This window comes from Anas platyrhynchos, chromosome 10, assembly GCF_047663525.1.
Source record: "Anas platyrhynchos isolate ZD024472 breed Pekin duck chromosome 10, IASCAAS_PekinDuck_T2T, whole genome shotgun sequence".
NCBI classification, from domain to species: Eukaryota; Metazoa; Chordata; class Aves; order Anseriformes; family Anatidae; genus Anas; species Anas platyrhynchos.
In genome coordinates, this window is record NC_092596.1 from 22,402,618 (window position 1) to 22,423,856 (window position 21,239).

Here is a 21,239-nt window from a genome sequence, read left to right on the forward strand (position 1 = left end):
GCAGACAGGCACCTTCCACCAAACCTCAAGTGCATTATTGCACTTCCTTCAAAGGGAGGATCAGAAAACCGAAGCCTTTACTTACCAGCTGGTTCTGACTTCCCCTTCAATCTCTAATGCTTTCCTTACAGCCGAAAGCAGATTTTTATCTCTGCCTCATCAAGTTATGGCTGTGCAGCTCCCTGCCATTTTGCTGGCTTCTTAACCCTTTCTTCCTCAACCCCTTCAGAAGTTTCTCAGCCTGGTATTGTGTAGGTATCTGTTCCTCAACATGACAAATAATTTCAATAATTTAAGTGTAGATACCAGGATACAATGTGTATTTTGTAGTGGTCTTCCCAAACAAGTATATTTTATATATCTGCTATTTTGTATCAAAACACAGGTTTATTCCTCCCAGCCAGTTATCACAGCACGAACTCCTTTACCAGGTAGAACTTTAAGACACATAAGGAAATAATCACTTTCGGTTTTAGACGTATAGAGAACGCAGGTCACATTAAAATTCAAGTGCTTTGTTTGAGGCGGTTTTCATTAACTGGTACAGATCCCTGTGCGTACATTACTTACTGTGATTATTTATGACACCAATAAGCCTTACCACATCCACAGACTTTCACGGAAGTTATTTCGTATTTCCATTACAATAGGATGACTTAGGCCTTTCTTTCTGCTGACCCTTGTAAGAAATTTCCAGGGCACTCTTCATTAAGCAGGGCAGTATCCTGCAGACTGGTAAGATTTTGTGAGCTGGCTAACTAATGGTCTTTTCTACGTGTAGCATTACAGCACTTGTTTTTCCCTGAGGAGTATTACTGCAGTTTCTGTGGGTTCCTACTGAAGCGTCAAGCAATTTCTAATGGTTTGTGTAAAAATAGAGACCAGGCTGTTGTAACTATAGGTTGTTGCTTTCCAAGGGATTTTTTTAATTGTTTTTGTCAGAAGCCATCAATAGCTTTTCTCAGCTGGTGAACGAGGAATGAGGTTTTAAGAAAAAATATATGTATTTCTCTTATGTCCATGTACATCATTTGTCTATGCATATAGTGCCTTTGAAACCAGTGGGCTAGAACTTCACATGCATTTTGTTGTTCGTTTATACCCCCGTGTCTGTTCAGGTTTAATGCCTGAGGGTAAAGTGAAACTTTTTATTTTTGATGAATATCTCCAGATGTCACAGTACCTTAAAATACAGAACTGTTGTATCATCCTGCTCCTACACCTCTTAGCTTCTCAACTGCCTGCTGAGCTGGTTTCATGTGAGCACTTTTTAATTTGAGACAAAGCTTTCAGTGAATGGGCAATGTAACGTCATAGAGACTACTGCAGCCAGGATTGCTCCATTCTCAAGGTACCTTGGCATTACGCGATACTACAGAAACTATATTTTGTTGCGTGTGACTGCACCGTGTGACCTGAAAGCGTAGTAAGCATGTGGAGGAAACAAACCGGCAAAATTAAGAATCTGAGGTTTATTATTGAAGATTATATTTATTACCCAACATTCTATAATTATGTTATTACTACAGCAACACGCGGAACAGAGCTGTGCTCTCGGTTAGGGCTTGCCTGCTACGGGCAGCGCGCTGCAGGAACCCAACCGCAGCACAGCACCAACAGCGCCGGGCTCGGGACAGGTGCCCGCTGCCTTGCAGAGCACACAACCGACCTCCCCCTGTACCCAACCGCACACACGCCCAATATTTTCGGTTTCAGGAGGGTTCCCGCTGCCTGCCCGCCGGGACCCCGGCCCCAGCCCCAGCCCCCGGGGCGCAGCGGTCCCGGGCCGCGCTGCCGGGCGGGGAGGCGGCGGCGGCCCCGGCCACCCGAAGGTGTGTCCTGGGCTAGGCGCGGCTCCCCGGCGGGTACTAATCGCCGCCCTGCCCCGGCTCCCCGCCGCAGTCGCCGCCCCGCTGCTCCATCGGCGCGGGGGGCGGCCGCGATGTTGGGGGCCCAGCAGCAGCTGCAGCCCCTCGGGCTGCCCCCGCACCTGCAGCAGCAGCAGCACCACTACTACCGGCGGCAGCAGCACTACAGCACGCTGCCCGCCGCCCGCCGCCCCGCGCCCTGCCCGGAGCCGCTGCCCCGGCCCCCGCCGTGCCGGGAGCCGCCGCCGCCGCCGCCGCCCTGCCCGGAGCCGCCTCAGTGCCGGGAGCCGCTGCCCTGCCCCGAGCCGCCGCGGCCGCTGCCCTGCTTCGAGCCGGCGCCTTTCCAGCGCCACGACGGCGGCCCCGCGCTCGACCGAGTGCGCACATACGGCCCCGGCTGCCGCCGGCCCAGCGCCTCCTGCTCGTCCCGAGCCGCCTCGCCGCTCGAGTGCCCGCACGGCTGCCAGCCGCTGCCCCCCGCCTGCGAGACGCAGCCACAGGTACGGCCCGGCCCGGGGAGGGGAGAGGAGAGGAGAGGAGGCGGCGGGGCCGGGGCCGAGGCCCAGGAGCCGAGAGGGAGAGGCGCCAGGCCGCAGGTGCTGCCCCGGCTGCCTTCCCCTGGCTGCTCCTCGCCCGCAACTCGTGAATTCCCCGTTGAAGCCCCCTTTTCGTTTGATTCTGAGTAAATCCAGCAGTCCTGCATTTGGTCCCCTTGGACGACCCCAGTTTACTTTTTTAAAAAAACTTCCAAACCCCTCAGTCTACTGAAACGTTTTTGCCCGTTTTGCCAGCAGCAAAACTGGAAGCCGATGGGGAGCCGCGTGTTGCTCCTGCAGCTCCAGGTTTGCCCCACGTCCACCCACCAGGCCCCTTGCTCGTGTGTTATCTCAGGGTGCGCTGCCTTGTGAGCGACAGCAGGCACAGGGGGCTGAACGGCCTGAAGCTGGGCAGGTAGAGAGGGCACGGTCCCCGCTCAGCTTGGTGTAAAGGTCTCCGCAAAGTAGTTCAGCCGGGCGGCTGCGGTGTCTGCGTTCAGGGAATGTACAGCTTGAAGGTCTTGATGGAATTTAATAGTTTAATAGATACATCTAAAAAGTAGAGATAATAAATTGAGAACAGCTTTGACTATGTAAGAACAGAAAAGGCGATCAGAATTTGTTGTTATACCATTTTTTGTCTCTCATACGTCAGACCATCATTAATATCAATAGAAACAGGACTGACATAATACATTCAATACAGGAACGTGTATTTGTTCCAAGTTCCTCAACTCTTATTTAACTTTCTTTCCTGTGGTGTAAAAATATTTGACTATGAAAAAGAACAGGGATTAAGGCAAATACGAAACCTGATCCTCTTCCAAAGCTGCTTTGCCTAGTTTAAAGGCTGCCTTGCTCTGGAGGATAGGGTGGCTTCTGTTGGTTCTGTAACGCGAGCCGCTTCCCTGGCATGGTGTGTGATGTGGCTGTGGCAGCCACAGATACCTGCTGCACCCAGGTTGTTAATCCCTCCTTGGCAAGATGTGGGGCAGGAGTGTAAATGCGGGGCTCCCCTCACAGATTTGTGATCTGCTTGGCTGGGCTCGAAGGTAGGCTGAATTGTCTTCAGTTATGTTGATGTTCAAGAGAAAAAACACTGGAGGCCCAGACTTCGCCTCTATCCCCAGATCGATGAACAGTTTGGTTACAGACCCAAATTCTGTCCCAGCTCTGGGAAGTATGTTTGATTTTCAGCATCTGTTTTAGTCACCAAGTCCAGTAAGTTGTGCTGATGGAAAAATAATTTCTGGAAGTGTTTTGCTGGATTAAAGACAAAAGAGGGTGTAGTTTAAATTGGGTTTTGTGTGGGTTGCAATTTCAGTGGTGGAGAGTGAAGGTGGTTAATAAATGTTATTAGGAGGTTTCTCAGGAAGAAGAGGACAACAGATAGGGAAGTCAGCGGGGAGTTGGCAGGAGTTGCTGCCGGCTTGGCGCTGAATGGGAGCGGTCAGAGGAGCGCTGGGAGGGGTGGCCCAAGAGGCGGTCTGGGGACCCACGAAGGTTTCCAGGGAGCTGCCAGGAGAAGGGCAGTGCTCTGCGTGAGAAATTGCCATTTGGCTGCGTAAATGAAGCACTGCAATGAGCTCTGACTCACAGAGACGTTTTACCTGAACGCGAATTCTCAGTTAGTGGCAGCCTGGAGCTGTAGTTTAAGCTTATTACTGTTGATAAGGCGAAGGGCTTTCTTTGAGCAATATTTAATTTACCTCTGCAGAGCTTTTATAGATTAGTGATAATGAACACCTCCATCACTATTAGTACGCTGATATTAAGTCTTATGGGTGGTGTCTTCTGTTGTGTTCACGTACATTTTTAATAAACTAGAGGGAGGGAAAATGTGATAGTGGCATGTGTGATTGTGCTTCTTGTGGTTGCAGATTGTTCAGGATTCAGTTTTCTTTCTTTTTTTTTTTTTTGATTTAACTTTGTTTTATTCTTGGTGTAGAAGCCAAATGCTACTTCCAGACACGACAGGTTTCATATGGAGGGACTGAAGGCACCTCACCTACCAGAACCAAATGACAAATATTGCTTAGAATAAATTCTCTGTGTGATTTACACATGTGAACACTTGTACCACAGCCATGAAAAAATTGGGTATGCACGAGACGTCTGTTTTCAGTGTGGGGTAAAGTCCTGAAGGCCTCTGTGAGGTGTCCCGTCAGGGGAAGCCCTGTAAGAGCTGCTCGTGGCCGGGCCCGTGCTGTGAGTGCTGAGGGCTCACCTCTGCTGTGAGTTTTGTCACCGCCTGTCCTTCCCGAGGTGTGAGCTGCGTGCTCCAAAGGCCTGTGGCAGCGTCATTGAGATCAGGTGTGTTTGTACAGCTTTTCAGTGCATTGAAACTGTGCTGCTTAATTTCGTGGACGATGCTCACCTGGCTTTAACGTGCCACATAATAGCAGTCAGTGCTGAAAAAGAAGAGATCTCTCCCCTGTCACTTGTACTGGATGAGGGCTTGGTCCTGCCAGGCACACCGAAACCCTCAGTTGCCTCACTGCGCTCCAAGGGAGCGTTCTGGCTAACTTGTGTGCGGGGAATAGCAGCGTGCGTTCCTTGTTTTGGTATTTCACTTCTCAGCTCGCACTGTGTAGGTGTCAGTGACACAGAAACCGGGCTGTACGCTCCCGACTCACAAGCTGGCTCCTCTCAGCGCTAGGTCCCGGTACGGAGCCCTGCTGGCTGCGGGGGTTCCCTCCCAGCTGAGCCCTGAAGGACCCATGGGTGTGGGAGGACAAGCAAGCAGCTTTCGAAGTTTTCTGCAGCAGTTATCATTTTGAGATTTCTTAATTACTGTGGCTGATGCTAAAGCAGTTTCTTCTCTACTTTGATTTCTCCTTGGTGGTGCTGTTGTGATTCACTCTTGGGAGATTTGGAAAACTGCTTCGGGCTTCCTAAACTTGTGCAACACTTCACAGCTGGAAATTTGACCTACTTCAGAGTTGCTCTTACCCAGTTAAGAATGTCTCTGAGGCTTAACTACAGCAATATAAACTTCCCAAGCCCACGGGTTAAAGGGGTAAATGATTTGTTAGGAAAATTCAAAGCATGCGCTGTAAGGAGGAATAAGTAGGATGTTGTAAACTAACAAATTGCCTAATCCTTAGATGAGATTCATTGGGAATTGTGCTTACTTGGGTAAAGAGCTGGGCACGGAGGCTTCAAGCAACGTGCGTGCACTGTAACAACTGTTGTGGGTCCACAAAATGGAAAACTGCCTACAGTTGCTTGAATTGCTTGTAGACAGTGGGGGGTGAGGGGAGGAGCAAAAGAATCTGCATTTGAACAAGAGCAAAACTGGTGTAATTCGTGGATTTTTGCAATTCAAAGAAGTGTATTTCATTTTTCCTTCAAGAATGAGTCAATGTTCCACGTCAATTATGGAGTTTTGTACCACTTTTTGAAATAATTGCTGCAGTTTGGTGCATTGGGTAGTTGGTTTGTTGGCAGTTCCCCTGTCCCTCTTATTTTGGCTTTTAAGCAAACTACAAATTTTCTTTCCCTGTTTTTTTAGGTGTTTTAGAGATACATCACTACACAAGCTGATCTTAACCTGAAAGGCTGCAGTTAAGACAGTGTTTTGCGGGACACGTCATCTGCGGAGATCCTGTCCAGTGCTAGCTCTGTGTCCTGGTCCGCTGGCACAGACAGACAGCAAGGACTCACCTCCTCTGACTTATAAATAGGAGGCTGAGGAAAAACAGACTCTTCTTACTGAGAGTCCAGATAGCGTGCTGCTGTGCTGTGTACGGGTTATTTCCTTTTGGGTGGAAAGGCCGTGGCTGTAACACTTCTCAGTGATTTCAGCCAATGGCTCTCAGTACATTTATAGCTGATTACAATACTCTGACTAATTTGGAAATGCATGTAAGCCTGAATTCTGAGCATAAAAGGTTTTAAAGTACAGTAATCACTGAATCTTTACTTCTTTTCTTCCTTGCAGGGCACTGTTCGAAGGATTATTATAGAGAATCCTGAGCAGGTAGGTAAACTGCTTGGGTGAACAACTAAGGCAAACAAACTTAATAGCCTGATGAGCTCTATCTGACATGGCATGACGTGCACCTTTGTTACACAGCCTACTCATTTTCTTCTGCCTGGTTGGATTCTGTAGTTGTGAGAAAATGGTACACTTGGCATTACACCATGGGGGTGAAGGGAAATAGAGATGTGAGATGAGAATCTATAAGCACATTGCACGGATATTGCAAAATAAATAATTCTGGGTTCAAGATGAAATGAATGCACGATCAAATGTGGGTAACTCAGAAAACTCTTCCAAAGCGCGTGCATCTTCACGTTACAAATATTCCTCCTCATTTTCTTAGTCCAAATTATGCTAACTCTGAATTCACTATGTGACAACACTTACGAATGCTTTTTATTAAAATGTTACAGGAGCCATTATCCCCGTTTCTTAGAGGGGGGAATTTCTGCCCTGGAAATAATGTCATCTATGAAAAGACAATCAGAAAGTACGAGCTGTTAAATCCCCACCAAGTAAGTTGGTTGTTTATATAACCTACTGCAAAAGGAAATTGAGACAGTAATGTTCATGGTTTTGTTGTTTTTGTGAACTTGCACCCACCAGAGCACTACCTTGTCGAGGTACAGTACACATTCTCAAAGATTGGAACATAAACTAGTTTCTAGCTTGTTGTTCTGGTCAGTGGTTTTGTCAACAGCAGTTTTCTTGGATTATAAAACCAAGATGTGTGTCTCCCTGATACATGGCACACACTTAACTTGGAATTGCTGAAAGCATTTATAGAGGAAAATGTCTTCAGCCATTTCCTGTACTTTTTTTTTAAATGTAAGTAACAAAAACTCAGTAAGTAGTTCAACTGGAGCTCTTTAGTCTCTAAAATACTTGTGAGAACAGGATATAGATGTTTTAAATCAAATAATGGAGGTCCCTGTTGCCTCAGTGAGTATGTTAAGTGGAGCAATATAATGAAACAGCTCAATTAGGGAAAGTGTGTCCTCTGTGCGTTCATTTGCAGCTGCTAAAATATGAGGAGTTGGTGAATTACAGCGTTGAAGTGTGACAGTATGAGACAAACTTGTATTCAATTAGGAAAACAATTTTATTGAAATTATTAAAAGATATTTGAAACTGTCATCAGTCTTTCCATGCAAAAACATATTTCTTTCATTTATGTATTCATATGATGCTTCCATCTCGCTAAGATGTGTTCAGAAGCTTAAAAAATGTGTTTCTGTCTTAGGAGAAGCAGTATCAGTTTTCCCACCAGTGTCAGATTCCCCAGCAATCCAACCAGTGCCACGTTATCCAGCCCTGCCAGCCGTCTGAGCAGTCCCAAGTCACTCACCAGTGCCAACAGACACAGACCAGCAGCCCTTGTGAAATAATTCCAGTTTCTGTGACCGAAGACTGCAGAGGAAATACAGTGAGGAGGGTAACAGTTCAGACATGTGAACCGGTAAGAATCCTTTGTTTAATGTTTTACTATTCATGGTACATTTTTCTGTGTGGAGTATAAAACTTCACAGACACACAAAATTACTCATCTCTGGTCTCAACAGTCAAGCCTTGTTCAAAATCATAGTATGCTATTTTACTGTAATTTTAATCCGTCAAGTCTGGCTGTTTTATTGTGTTGCGGGTTTTTTTTTGTTCGTTTTGTTTTTCTGTATCTGGAAGTGCTACCCATTGATTCAGTCAGGTTTCATCTGTCACTCTTTGTACAGCAAAGGCTGTGTACTACAAGACTCATACTTCCAGTTTTGGTAAATGCTTACACTGCTTTATAAAATGGACATACACCCATTCAGCATTGCTTTCCTTCTCAACTGATCAGTAAGGATTTGAAATAGATTTCAACCTGATGTAGAATTACTTGTCAAATTGAGAATTACTTCACTGGAAGTGCAAAACTAGCTTCCTTTAGAATAGTTTGCATGTTCCTGAGTTTCTACAAGCTGCCAGAGGACACCTGTGTGTGTACTACCATTTCGGTTGGGGGTGGGAATGTAGCAGTCCTTTCCTGTGTATCTGTTCCATATACAGGTGGTGATAACATACTGGGTGTCTTCAGTACAGGACCTATGTGGAATCTTCCATAGCCAGAGACTCTCATTTAAAACAAAAACAAACGAACAAAAAAAACAACAAAAAAAAACCACCTTAGGTAAATTCAGCCTGGGCTGCTGTTTTTACTTTTGTTATTCACATACGGCAATGTTTGGTCTTTGCTGGGAGGTGCCTTTAGGTGTTGTTGGGCTTAAAAAAAGGAGGTGGCTTATGTCAGAGCTTCTCAACTCATCCATCAGAAATACTCCAGCATGTGTATGTATGCAAAAGCAGTGAGAATGTGGGGATGCAATTATCATTTTTGCAGTGGGGAATCCTGCACCTGGCTGGGATTGTCTGTGCGCTGTCCACGTGTGGTTTACCCACTACAGCTACAGAAACATTAAAGAATATTAAAGAAAGATTTCCTAATTACCTACAGTTTCCATATTAGAATGATGATGATATTACTCTAACAGATAGTACTTTGCCTGTTGCTTGTTGCTGTAAGGAAAGTCATTTATTTCTGTATCATTTTCTGAAAAACGGAAGACACAGAAGACTCAATACCTAGGAAAAGAACTGTGTAAACAAGCTGCAAATTAGTAAGAGTAAATGAAAACAAATCCATCATACTTGCGGCATTTTCATGTTCAGCTTTCATCCTGAAGAGGGGAACTCAATTATGATCTTGTTGCTTATCTTCTGTTAGGTGAATTGCTCTCAGGAGAATAATGACCAGCTGGACTGCCGCTACTTTGGCGAGCTCCTTGCCGAACTGAACCGCAAGACCAATGACCTGTACAGTTGTTTACTACAGCATGTGGAAAAGATAGGAGGAAGGTATTGGCCTTATGTCTGCTATGTCAGTTTGGTGTTCCAGAAATTCTAGCAGTGCACAGTTAAGAGCACAATACTGTTTGCAAGTTTTTTTTGTTTTTGAGTCTTTATAATCTTCTTACCCTTCCCACACAATCACCAGTACTTCATTGTTCCCCTCTTGCTCTCCGTGCTTTCAGAGTTCACTGAAATAAGCTTAAGTAGTCCATCGCAGAACCCCTGCCACTGCTAAGTAAACACTTCAGGTGTGTCAATACACTGCAGCGTAGTTCTGGGCAAAGACATTACCCAAGCCAATTAAGAATGTAATTGGGTTAACCAGCCATAATTGGGATAACTGCCCAAAGAAACTGCCTGTGCTGACTGCACTGCTGTCAGTATTCTGGTCTCCTTTGAACAACACATTCCCTGTCAGCTTAAAGGGAAGGTAACGACTTAGTCTGAGGATTTTTAATTTTTTTTTTTTAAATATTTTAAAGATAATCCTTTTGTAATTGTAGTCATGAACTTGGAGTTGTCAGGTTTTCTGTTAATCAGTCCCTTGCATTTTGTCTGTTTTACAGGAACCATGACATCGAATTTACAAGTCAGGTAAGCATCAGGCATGCTCTTACAAAGCTGTTCCCTAAAAGTTAGTCTTAATAAGAATGGTGTGGATCTTGGAACAAATTAAGCCAAGCCAGTTTAGCTGAAGGGTACCAGTCTGTTAGCTAACAACTTCTGCTTGTTAGGAACATTCAGAGCCTGAAACCTACTGCTAGCGATGTATTTGCAAATGTGGTAATACTGAAAGAAGGGAAGTTGAACAATTTGCATTCCAGCATGAGAGTCAAATTTTTTAAGTCTTTCCTGTTATGCCAGTGGTGGCTTCATTGTAACACAGACTTACACTGTTTTCACTGTGCGCTTTGTGCGTAGGATCTTTCACTCTTGCCAACAAAGCGTTTGTTCAGCAACATACACTGCTGGGCACTGCGAGAAGGGAAGAACGCCGCCTCTTGCAGAAGTGAGGGGAAGTAAAGTTGGCTGAACAGACGCTTTTAGATTTACAGACAGCTCTCTTTTGGGAATCCAGCCCTGATGCAATCACTGGGACCTTTGTTATTTTGGAAGTTATTATTTATATGGTAGAAATATTTGTCTAGGAATGAATTGCATGAAGCAATGTCGCTTAATCACTGGCAGTATCTCCTGTAACGTGTTGGTCATTTGTTTGTTGACAGTCTATTCATTATTTAGAAAAATGATGTTTGCTCATAATCATTAACTGCTGGGGGTTCTGTTTTAGTGTTAATTGCTGTTTCTTGAGAGGAAATTGTTTTGAATGCTGCGTTTTAACAAAATGTTAAGCTTAATGCATATTTTGATATATGCTTCATTTATCACTTCATCTCAGTTTCTATATGCCACATATAAGGCTTTTGAAAATTTCTGGATATACTTTGATCTATTTTCCTTCTTATTTGCCTTGCACTAAACATGTTTTTCATAGTAGAGCTATGTAATTAATGAAGAAACCACATTATGATCAACCAGGCAAAATTCTTAATCAAGATGTCTCCTCCTTTCTCCCTTTGCTTAGACTGAAGATATAGAAGAATTAATTCCCAAAGGACTGTCTGAGGCAACAAAGCAGCAGATTCGTTATCTCCTCCAGGTATGTAACATGGAGGGGGATGTACAGGAGCCTACGGTAACTCAAAACAGTAGAAGTTGGCTCAACACGTACCTGGGAACTGGTACAAAACATAAATTGCTCTGTATTCTGTTTTCTCCATTTATTCTATATGAAGGGTATGGAATCATACAGGTGGCTTCAAGTCACATGTTGTGGTAGTTCACAGATTAGTTGTGTATTTTAAACTGAACTTTACTGCAGCTTTCTTCCAGTTCCACTGGAAACCATTTTGGCTTTTGACAAGTAGGAAAACACTGATTTTTCATCTTTTTATTTGTTTGTGTTGTATATTAATGATTTATTTTAAAAGCTAAAAGTGCACAGTAGGCATTTTACTGAATATTGAATTGAGTATTGATTACTGCTTATTACATCCACTGCTTGTAACTGAGGTCTCACCTTTTACAAATGGTCTGGCAAACAGCTGTACTAGAGCAGTATCTCTGTGGCACCCAGTAACAAAACATAAACCACTCCTGGTTTGGCTCCATTTATAAATGGCTTTTGTGTTTTTTCTCATCGTATTCTTTAGCTACTTAGCTATCCCTACCTTCTTTTTCAAACAGCCATGTAAGTTTGGCTACAAGGCAATCCAACAAGAACGTCAGCTTCTGAGAACGGTTATGCATTCTGTTGCTTCCTAACATTCTAGCAGTCTCTGTAACGTGTTTTTCCAAAAACCGCTGACTTTATGAAGTGCTTGGAAGACCCCTTCCTTTGATAAAACATTAAAAGCAGTGCTATTGTGAATAGCACTAGCTACTGTGTGAATCTCAAGGTAGGCTCCAGAATGGTGGACTTGACCTGTAGGTTTGTCAGAACAGGATCCACAGCAGCCTGCACTGATCTGTCTCCCTGGGGTAGGGGTCAGGTGATGCCATCTGAGGGCTGCAGAACACCTCCTGGTGAAGAAAACGTATGTGAGTGAGCAACCTGCTCTGACTTCACAGCTGATCCTGGTTTTTAAGCATGAAGGTGGACAGGGTGACCTCTCGAGTCTCTTTCAACCTCAATTATTCTGTGATTCTTTTAGAATGAAGGACACTGACACCAAAATATTTCATGATCTCATGTTAGAACACCATGCCCAGAAACAGTTTCAGCTCACCCTTTTGTGAAAGAACTGGAACACGTATCTTCCATTTTCTCTAAGTCTATCTGGTTTTACATTCTTACAAAAATGCTTTAAAAATACACAATTAAAGTATCTTTTGGTGAAACAGATTGTCAGCAACTGAAAGAACTGAAATTCCACTTTAATTACAAAAGAATGCTCTTTTGTGAAGCCTCAGTCTCAATACATTACCAGTAGAAATGACAAATATGACAAGGGCTTAATAGTTCTCTTAGATTTGAATAATCAACAAATTTCTTTCATAAAGAAAAATGAGGGAAAGTATTAGAGGAAGAGGAACAGACAGAATTTCACTTTCTTCAGAATGTAAGAAATACATCTTTTGCAAAATGTTCAGCCTATCTAGATGAGTCAAAATTTGAGGAATTCATTTTTTCTTTTGAATATTAGAAATGGATCACAAAATGCAACAGTTTGTGATTTCCCATGAATCCACACACAGTTGTTAGCATGTATTAAAAGAAAAAAAGAGAACAGTGTTAGGCTATCATGCATTATTGCCCTTCTTTCTCATCCAGTTGACTCCTTTAAATTTTAGGGAACTCTTATAGTGAGGTTTTGTGGTGTTTTTGCTTGTTGTAGTTTAATACATTCTCTTGCACGTGGTCTGAAAGGGGCTTTGTCAGGTCTCAAAGATGATGACTTCGTCCTCTGTGGCTTTCCAGGTAGGGTAGTTACCTTATCAGTATAACTCACAAAGCTCTCAAAAAGATTGTGTAATATTAATGCATTTGTTTTTATTGGTGTGCAAGTGCAATTCTCATTTACTCTCTTGTTCCTGCATTCTTAAAAAAATCTTGTCCTGTGTGTTAAAAGGCAATCATTCAAATATTGTTTTGTCTGTAGAACGAAGTACTTGAAAATGTGTCTCTTTGTAGAAATCATCAAGAATGACATGCACAGTACTGCCAGGAGTTATTTTCAGCTGTATAGCAGTTCTGTTCTTTTACACATAGTTAAACATATTGTAAACAAAGCTCACTACTATACTATATTTTATAATAATATATTTTACATTTTTTTTCCCTTTCCTAGATGAGAGTAACATCAGATAAATCTTTGAGACTTGTGCTTTCCACTTTCAAAAATTTACGTGAAGAGCTTTGCCACTTACAGGATGACCTGGGGGTAAGTTGTTATTTTTCCATTTCCTGGGCCTCATCCATTTGTTGCTACCTGTCAGTAAGAACTCCATTATGATGAAGCTTAACTTGGGAAGTCCAGATTTCAGGTGCTTTAACAGAAATGCATGGTTTATTAACAGTGTTGCAAGACTGGAACAGCACACGAGGTTGGATTTCTTCCTAGAAGTGTTTTTCAAGCGTTCAGTTTGTTGAAGCCTAATAACCAAATACTTTCAAATGCAGAAAAGGCCTTTGAGTGGACTTAGACTTAGAGCTCTGAACTGGCATACACAAGCTATGTATGTCTACAGTGGGGGAGATATATGGGAACTGTGTTTTTGCTTTTAACATGGACAGGGCATATATGCCAAGTGCTTACTTAAATAGCATTCTGCCAGGAAGCAGGAGACCTCTGTTCCATTCCTACCTAAGGTGTACTCCTCCCTGCTAGAGTCTGTGCAGTGAAGTGGTCTTTGGTTTGGATTTTTCTGTTGGCTTCTGTTTAATAACTACAAATAAGTCTTTCTGGGACAGACTGAAAGAGCAGTGTCCAAGATAACAGTGCTTACCACACAGCATGAAGCCACAGATAACTGCAATAATGAGCAAATCTGAGCTATTTGCAATTAAGTGAAAATTGGGTAATTTTCTGTTCTAAAATATCACTTAGTATATTTGAACACACATAGGACTGTTTACTGAAAAATGGCAACTATTGACAGTTCACGTTTTTGTCTTAACAGAAGTTAGAAACTGACAATGTCTTACTTAAGAAGGATTTGGCTTTTAAAGAATCTCAAGTGAAAGAATATGAAACTATGTTGACATCTCTGCGAGAGAACAATCGTCAGCAGCAGGTAAAGCTAAGAACATAATTTCAGTATTTCTACAGTCTGCCAAAAACTAGCCAGTGTGATGGCTTTTTGAGTATTTTCAGTGATTACTGCCTGGTGTATGTTTGTGTGCGTGTGAGCCTGTTACTTCCCTAAGGAACACCATGCATTCGTTCCACTTCTGTGCTTTCCAGCAAGGACTCAGAGAGAGTACTGCGAAGTGTCGCTCTCTGGAAGAACAGCTCCTTTCTCTACGGCTCAGTGAGGGAGAGAAGGATTGTCAGTTGAAAGAAGTGGAATACTGCAAGCGTGCCTTGGAGCAGGAGATCCAGAACCTCAGACTACAGGTAGTAGACCTTCACTACTTCTGTATTCAATAGCTGTTATTCACAGATAATTAAGAAAATAAAATTATAAGATAATTTTATCTTCTATCTTTGTTAAATACTTTGTTTTCTGTAGATCTGCTCTAATCCAACACTTCAGACCACCACAGATGAACTCTCCAGCCGTTATGTAGAGATGATCAATAACTTGAGAGAGGATAAAGATCGTGAGATCCGCAGTCTTAGGGTATGTAGATTAACTTTTGCCTTATGTGTATTCCTCACCTTGTATGACTGGAGGTAACCATTTTTTTTGTTTAATATATATTTTTAAAATTATGTTTTGATTAGGAAACAAAAAAAAATATATCATGTGCTTTTTAGTTACTTTCTGGCTCTGCAGTTTGTTTATGCAGCACTAGCGATAGCTCTAAAACCTATCAAAGTGTCATTAAAAAAATAAAAATTCTTTAGATGTAGAAATTAAGAAATACTGCTAATCTCATTAACTCCTAATGGAACGTTTTGTCCTGATGACGTAAGAAACTGCCAGAAGATACCCAACAGAAAATAAAGATAAATCCCAATCAAAACTGCACATAGGAAATCTCTCATTTGAAGAATTTTAGTAGTATTTTACTGCCCTGGAACCAGTTCCACTTACAAACCTGTTAAACTAATATTGGCAGAATTCAGCCTAATCATCGCTTTCTGAATTTATTGTGAAGTTCAAGGTTTATATTTGAAAACGACTGAGTTTCCTGTGTGTCCCTATGTCCGCAGCATTTTGTAAATTATACTAATTCAAGCTTTACTGTTGATGATTTTAATGAACAAAATACATACGGACTTCTAGATGCATACTGAAAGGTCACCTGCAAGGAGCACCTAGCACCTGATTGTTTCTTAACCTGTGTTTTGTAGTCTCAGTTATGCCAATTCCAGCAAGATATATCAAGAAGAGAAGGGAACAACAGTGACTTGCAAATAAAGTTGCATGAATTGACATCGATGCTCGAGGAGAAAGACGCTTGCATTAAACAACAGCAAGAGGTACAACAGGATAGCTTATTTTTTGTCTAAGAATATTTTATGCTTAAGCCTCCACTTACTATGAATGTAGCAACTTAACTAGTTGCTTATTACTTGTTGGAAGCTAGAAGGCACTTGTACCCTTCTGGATAAGGCATCAGGGTTAGGATTATTACTATATATATAAAAATATGTAATATAAATTAAATAACTATAATATTATGTAATATATATAGTATAATATATTCTATTTGATAGGACTTTCTGCAAGAATTTTTCGTGGATTTAGTGAACTAATACCTGAGGAAACATTATTTATTTCACTTGAATATTTACTGTTGGTTTTCTCAGGACCTCTTCAGACTCAAGCATGAGAGATTATCAAACAGTCAGTCCCCCGGTGTAACAACTGTCATCACTAAGAAGTAATGTACTTATTCACCTTTCTTAAAAATACATCCTTTTGATTTTCCATTGTGTAGCTCTTATAAACTAAGTCCTTACCTCCTGCCCTCCTGCAAATATCTTAATGTCAAATGTCTGTTCAACTTAAAGGCAAAAATACTTCAGCTAGTAAAAACCTACAGAGGTTTCAATACTAAACATTGTAATAGCAAATGAACATGTTAAAGTGGCATTAAAATTACAGCATTAGCATTTTAGTTACTAGTAAAAATATTTGGGGGTTGTTAATTGACAGGATTATGTGATAAAATCAGTTAGTGACTTGGATAGATATGCAGATTTCAGTTTTATAGTTAACAGGTTTGCAACTCTTTTTAATACAGGTACAGGAACCAGTATCCTATTCTGGGTCTTTTGTCTGATGACTACAAAGTTACATCACCTGTCAATAAATCACAAACTATTGTAATCGAGAGGAGTGGAGAGATATGGAAACACGTAAGTTCACCTAGAGATTGCCTACGTAGTCCCTGAAATTCCTAAGTATTTGATTTAACTTCAAAGACAATATTAGCCAAAACTGACTTCAGAGAAAAAGGAATAGGGTTAATTTAGCCAGGCTGCAGAAAGCAAAGAGACTGAAGTCAAGGAACTGTGCTGGCTATTTCAAGAAGGCAGTAATTGCTAGGTGGAATATAAATAAAACAACCTGTCATTCTTTTCTCTGGCACATAATTACCTTTAACAAAAGAAGTGGTGTTGCTCTAACAACAGCTTTTGCCCTCATGCATAAGGCAGTCTTCTGGGCATCATTGCCTGTACTGGGGAGTTGGGAACTTCCTCAGTGTTCTGCTCCTAGGTAAAGGTCTGTTTTGGGTGCACAATGTTCTTCTGAATCACGAGTATTAATTACTCTGCACTATTATTAAAACATATTAAGCACCATATTCCTGAAACTTACATAGAGACAGAGCAGTGACTAATCCAGGAAATGCAAAAGAGTGGTGACTTTTTAAGGAGTGGTTTAATGTTAAAGGAGAAAGTAAGACTGCAGAAGCTATTTATGTTACAGCACACAGGATAGCGTCAAATATGAAAAAAGTAGAGTCTTGAGAAAGATCAGCATGTGTTGCAATGGAGTCTGAAGAATTTGTATGTGGATAGAGTATAGCAGAGGAGCATATTTAAAGAAATATAAGAGCAGTTTTGTGGAGGACACAACCAAGAAAAAGCAATTATGTGAGCAGCTTGAGTAGACTAAGGGTAAAACATCTGGCATGTTCTGAAAGGATACCTGAGATGCTAACTGGAGTAGGATTAAAAAATAAAAGGTCATTGACAAACAGCAGAATTTTATTACTGACCTCCAAAATTCATCCTAATGAAATATGAATGAATTAAAATAATAAATAACAGTAATAAAGAAAAAGCTAAAATTCTTTCCTAGCTTACTTGTTTGTCATAGTTTCCATTATAAAAATGGAAACAATGAGCGTATGCTGCATTTGAAGAGATCAGTATCATAAAATAAATAAGAACTGTTTGTATTTTAAGTTTCCCAAGGTCTTTATCGCTAGTTCTTTATCACTGGTGGCAGTTTCATCTGGAACAGAATTGCTTTGTTGTAAGATAAACTTGATAAATACAGTTTAAGAAGTGCCAATTTCCTTGGAGATTCACCACTATTTGTTCTGTGTTTATGTTCTGTCAGCCACATCTTTGTATCTGCATTCATTACTTAATAGTGATGCTGATTGATAGGTATTGAATAGTGTAGTTTTATACTGCACATAGCATGTACATGGTACTGCCTTTCAAGTAATAATATATATTATTAATATATGATTAACATATGTTAATAAGATCCTTTAGGATACTCAGATGAAGGTACTTGAATCTTTTTGGTAACTTTGATCCAAGTTATATTACAGAAAACTTTTAAGGTAGAAATTCTGTAATATCTACTATGTTAGTATCTGATTATTTCCTGCTCTTGGTTGTTTTCATAAATACAAAACATAAAACAACCAACCATAAATCATTGTCTATGGTTTTGTGCTTACTGAAGACAGTGAATCATAGCAGATCTGACATCTGTCAGTTGCTGAACAGAACTGCTTACATGTAGTGATACAGCTTTCATCTTTCCAGTACTAGATGCTGTAAGCACTGATATGCATAGCATTTGTTAAAGGGGAATGGCCCACTGCCATTTCAGATGCTTAAAAAGTCAGAGCATTAAAGAAAATAAATAAAGGATGCATGCTTTATATACCAGGACAGCTTTGTAAGTATGCGTATTATCTTCTAACAAGCTGCTTTTTTCTCTCAGGAATGAAAGAAATACCTTGGCTATCACAACTGCTCAAAGGAGTTCACAATAACCAACTGAAGTTGCTTTACTTCCTGCTATTTTTGCATCAGTAAAAGGGTCGGTCTGATAGTGAGAGAAAGGCCAGAGAACAAATGAAGAACATGGAAGCATGAAGATGATGGAAGACAATGTCTTGTCTGCACTGTTGTGAACCTGTGTCCATAAGCTGCCGCTCACGTGTGTGTAAATGTTCCTGTTTTAGTATTTTATATAAATGCACTTACTTTTCTCAGAAGAGAAGGGTATGCCGTGCTGTCATGGACTTATTGTTCTTGACAGGACTAGCGTCTGCATCTTCAGTCTCTATTCTTCAGTCACACTTGCAGCAATCTAAGAAACAAAAAGGAAGAACTCTGAAACCTTTTCTGTTTCCTCTTCATAGCATTATCCATGTTCTTGTCTTCTATCCACTTACACAAATTTAAGTCACATACTGAATGGCTGGTTTCAATCAGACAGATTCAACAATCATCACTTTATATTGCTGCCTCTTCAAGATGAAGCAAAACCCAGAAATAGCTTTACTTACCTTACATCTGCCTACAGGAAACTAAGAGACAAAGGCAAAATACTGAACTTGCTCCAGCTATACAGTTTAAACATACCTATTAAATTGGCAGATACTTAATTTGGGATGATGCTGACTTTATAACATTACTGACGTTAAAGTTAACATATTTCAGCTGAACCTTTACAAGCCCCCAAACCAGTCATAATTATTTATTTTGAAGATATCAAGAACATGGTATATTTTTATATTGAAGAACCTAGTATGAAATAGCTCATAAATTTTACTATCAGACTAACTGACTATTTACAATTTTTTGCTCCAGGCAGGACCATGGAAATTCTCTCAACTGATTTGGTATAAATAATTAAGTAGTTGTCTAAGCAACACAGTGCATTTGGTGAGCGGGAAAGTATTAAGCATCATAGGTAAAACTTCATGCCATCAAAAGGTGCTAGCTCTCTATCACAGGGTTCTTGCTTTGCTCTATTTCTGCAGACTTACATATTTCTGTTTACAAATAATATAGATCATATACAATGTTAAATGGTGAAAGAACCCTGTAGGTTATGTGTAATTATGAAATAAACGTGTGTTTAACTATCCAATGACACAGAGTACTGTATTCTATTCCAATGAATAATTTTACTGACACTAACGACTTACCACGTTTGGTGACCTAAACCACCAAAAGAAAAATAAGCATTTTTTTAATGCTATCATAGTGATTGGTGCTGTTATCCCAATAAAAAGAGACACAAATCAACTTTCTTACTTACTGTGCTCTTTGCCATGATTGCAGCTGGACTTGACTGGCTGGAAGCATTATACAACCAGTTCCAAAGAAAGAAGCTGTAAACAGCAGAGGCATCAGTTATTAATGGGCATATTTTACACTCTTTTCAGTGTACTTACTAACCTTTCTAGCAAATAAATAATACTAAACCGTTTCTTTAGCTCTGTATGACTTAAGACCATGTAATAGCATAGGCAAAGCAGTAAACGCCCTTAAAAGACAGGAAAAAGTACGGGCTCTCAATACTGTCAGATCTGGTTGGGCGTTGTAATCTGATGACAAATGCCATGTTTAGCAAGTGAACCGTCTTCCATATACACCTGGCATTAAGACAAATTTGAAAACACCCTAATTGCTCCCCATGCTAGTGGCTAACATCCTATTTTAAAAAAGCCTACTTTACTAACCAGGAAAGACAGATGTCAATATTGTATTGTGTAGCAAGGATCAGCTGCTCTAAGGCTTATGTGTAGTATAGGGAGGTTTTAAAATAGCCTTATGCTACAGCACTGATTGCTGTAACAACATACCTTACTCCCAGATAACACAAAGCAATAGATACTTGTCAAAAAGCTGAGCCAGACTAGAAGGTGAAGCATAGTGGCCACTTGGAGCTGGTTTTGTTTTAAAACCAGATTTATTTAAAAAGCAAAATTTTTATTTTTTATTATAAAAATACATTTGCTGTAGTCTCACCCACTGCCTGACTGACCTAACATTTCTCCTGGAGTTTACAGCAATGCACTTTTCTCACTTACTTACTCATCTCTGTACATTCTAGTTAACACTCAAACTACAACCAGTACACTTCAGAAAATTTTTCACCTCCATTTCAGGTATGTCCACTGAGACTTCTACATTTTTACAGAAGCAAATTAGAAAAACCAAAGACAGCATTTACTTCATGCGTCTACAGCAATGCATGCACTGCCCTGTTAAATTATCAACAGTATTAACTACACCCTCACTGCCTGAAGTGATGTGACAGCATACAATTTCTTGTTCTTACATTGAAAATAGGAGAAAAAAAGCTGTCTTCTGGTTTCTGCTACTGTCTTTTCCACTCAACTATGTAATGCAGAATGGTTTCTTCTGCCTCAGCTGTGAAACAAAAGCCAAATACAGTCCTAGTTTAAAAGTTAATGACACCTCTAGCATTCTGCCTGAAAAGTCAACATAGGCTTTGAATACTACATCAAGGTAACATACCTTTACCTTGACCTTTACCTCAAGACTACGCTGCTGGTGTTCTTCCATATTCTCACTCTCTCAATTTCATTGCCTTTAATTGTGGTTATTTGAAACCTGAAGAAAAACAATACAGATGATGAATCAGACAAGAATTAATTTTAAGTGTTTCCTCCTTTTAGTTCTTAGTCTGTCATTCAAAGAAATGCAGTAAACAACTCTGACACTCAGGGCAACCCTTCCACATGTATTAAAACCTGCTGCTTGCTCAAGAAAACATGACGTGTTTGTACATCACGTACATCACCACAGGAAGCAAGCAGAGGAGAAATCCATACACAGTCAAGAACAGCTGAACTACCTCAGTGTTGTGCTCCCAGGCAGCAAACAGCTTTGCAGCACAGGTCACCTTCCCTACTCATCGTGTTTTGGGTGGCATCCTACCACAACTGCTTGGCAAGGTACTTCCTCCTATTTGTTAGTGTCACTGCACAGGAGATTTGCAACCATTTGAAAAGCACAAACCTTTCCTCTTTCCAAAACAGCTCACAGCCCTTACTGA

General features: G+C 40.9%; 1 protein-coding gene across 1 annotated transcript; it reads left to right on the plus strand.

Moving 5' to 3' along the window:
• Positions 1–1,417: 1,417 nt before the first annotated feature.
• POF1B (POF1B actin binding protein) lies at positions 1,418–19,304 on the plus strand. The gene is made up of 15 exons (XM_027465510.3): positions 1,418–2,368; positions 6,348–6,386; positions 6,803–6,904; positions 7,633–7,848; positions 9,151–9,281; positions 9,842–9,869; positions 10,861–10,935; positions 13,127–13,219; positions 13,959–14,072; positions 14,243–14,395; positions 14,511–14,621; positions 15,299–15,427; positions 15,758–15,831; positions 16,195–16,309; positions 18,144–19,304. Exons 1-15 carry the CDS (start codon positions 1,433–1,435, stop codon positions 18,147–18,149), a joined length of 2,322 nt encoding a protein of 773 aa, XP_027321311.3. The 5' UTR covers positions 1,418–1,432; the 3' UTR covers positions 18,150–19,304.
• The last annotated feature ends 1,935 nt before the right edge of the window (positions 19,305–21,239 follow it).

What these genes read in the sequence shown, in the direction of transcription:
- POF1B (XM_027465510.3), top strand. Translation starts at nt 1,433, where the DNA reads ATGTGGAGGAAACAAACCGGCAAAATTAAGAATCTGAGGTTTATTATT. An exon ending in GTGGAAAAGATAGGAGGAAG is followed by an intron (nt 9,282 to 9,841) that starts GTATTGGCCTTA and finishes TCTGTTTTACAG; the next exon opens with GAACCATGACATCGAATTTA. An exon ending in TCCAGAACCTCAGACTACAG is followed by an intron (nt 14,396 to 14,510) that starts GTAGTAGACCTT and finishes TGTTTTCTGTAG; the next exon opens with ATCTGCTCTAATCCAACACT.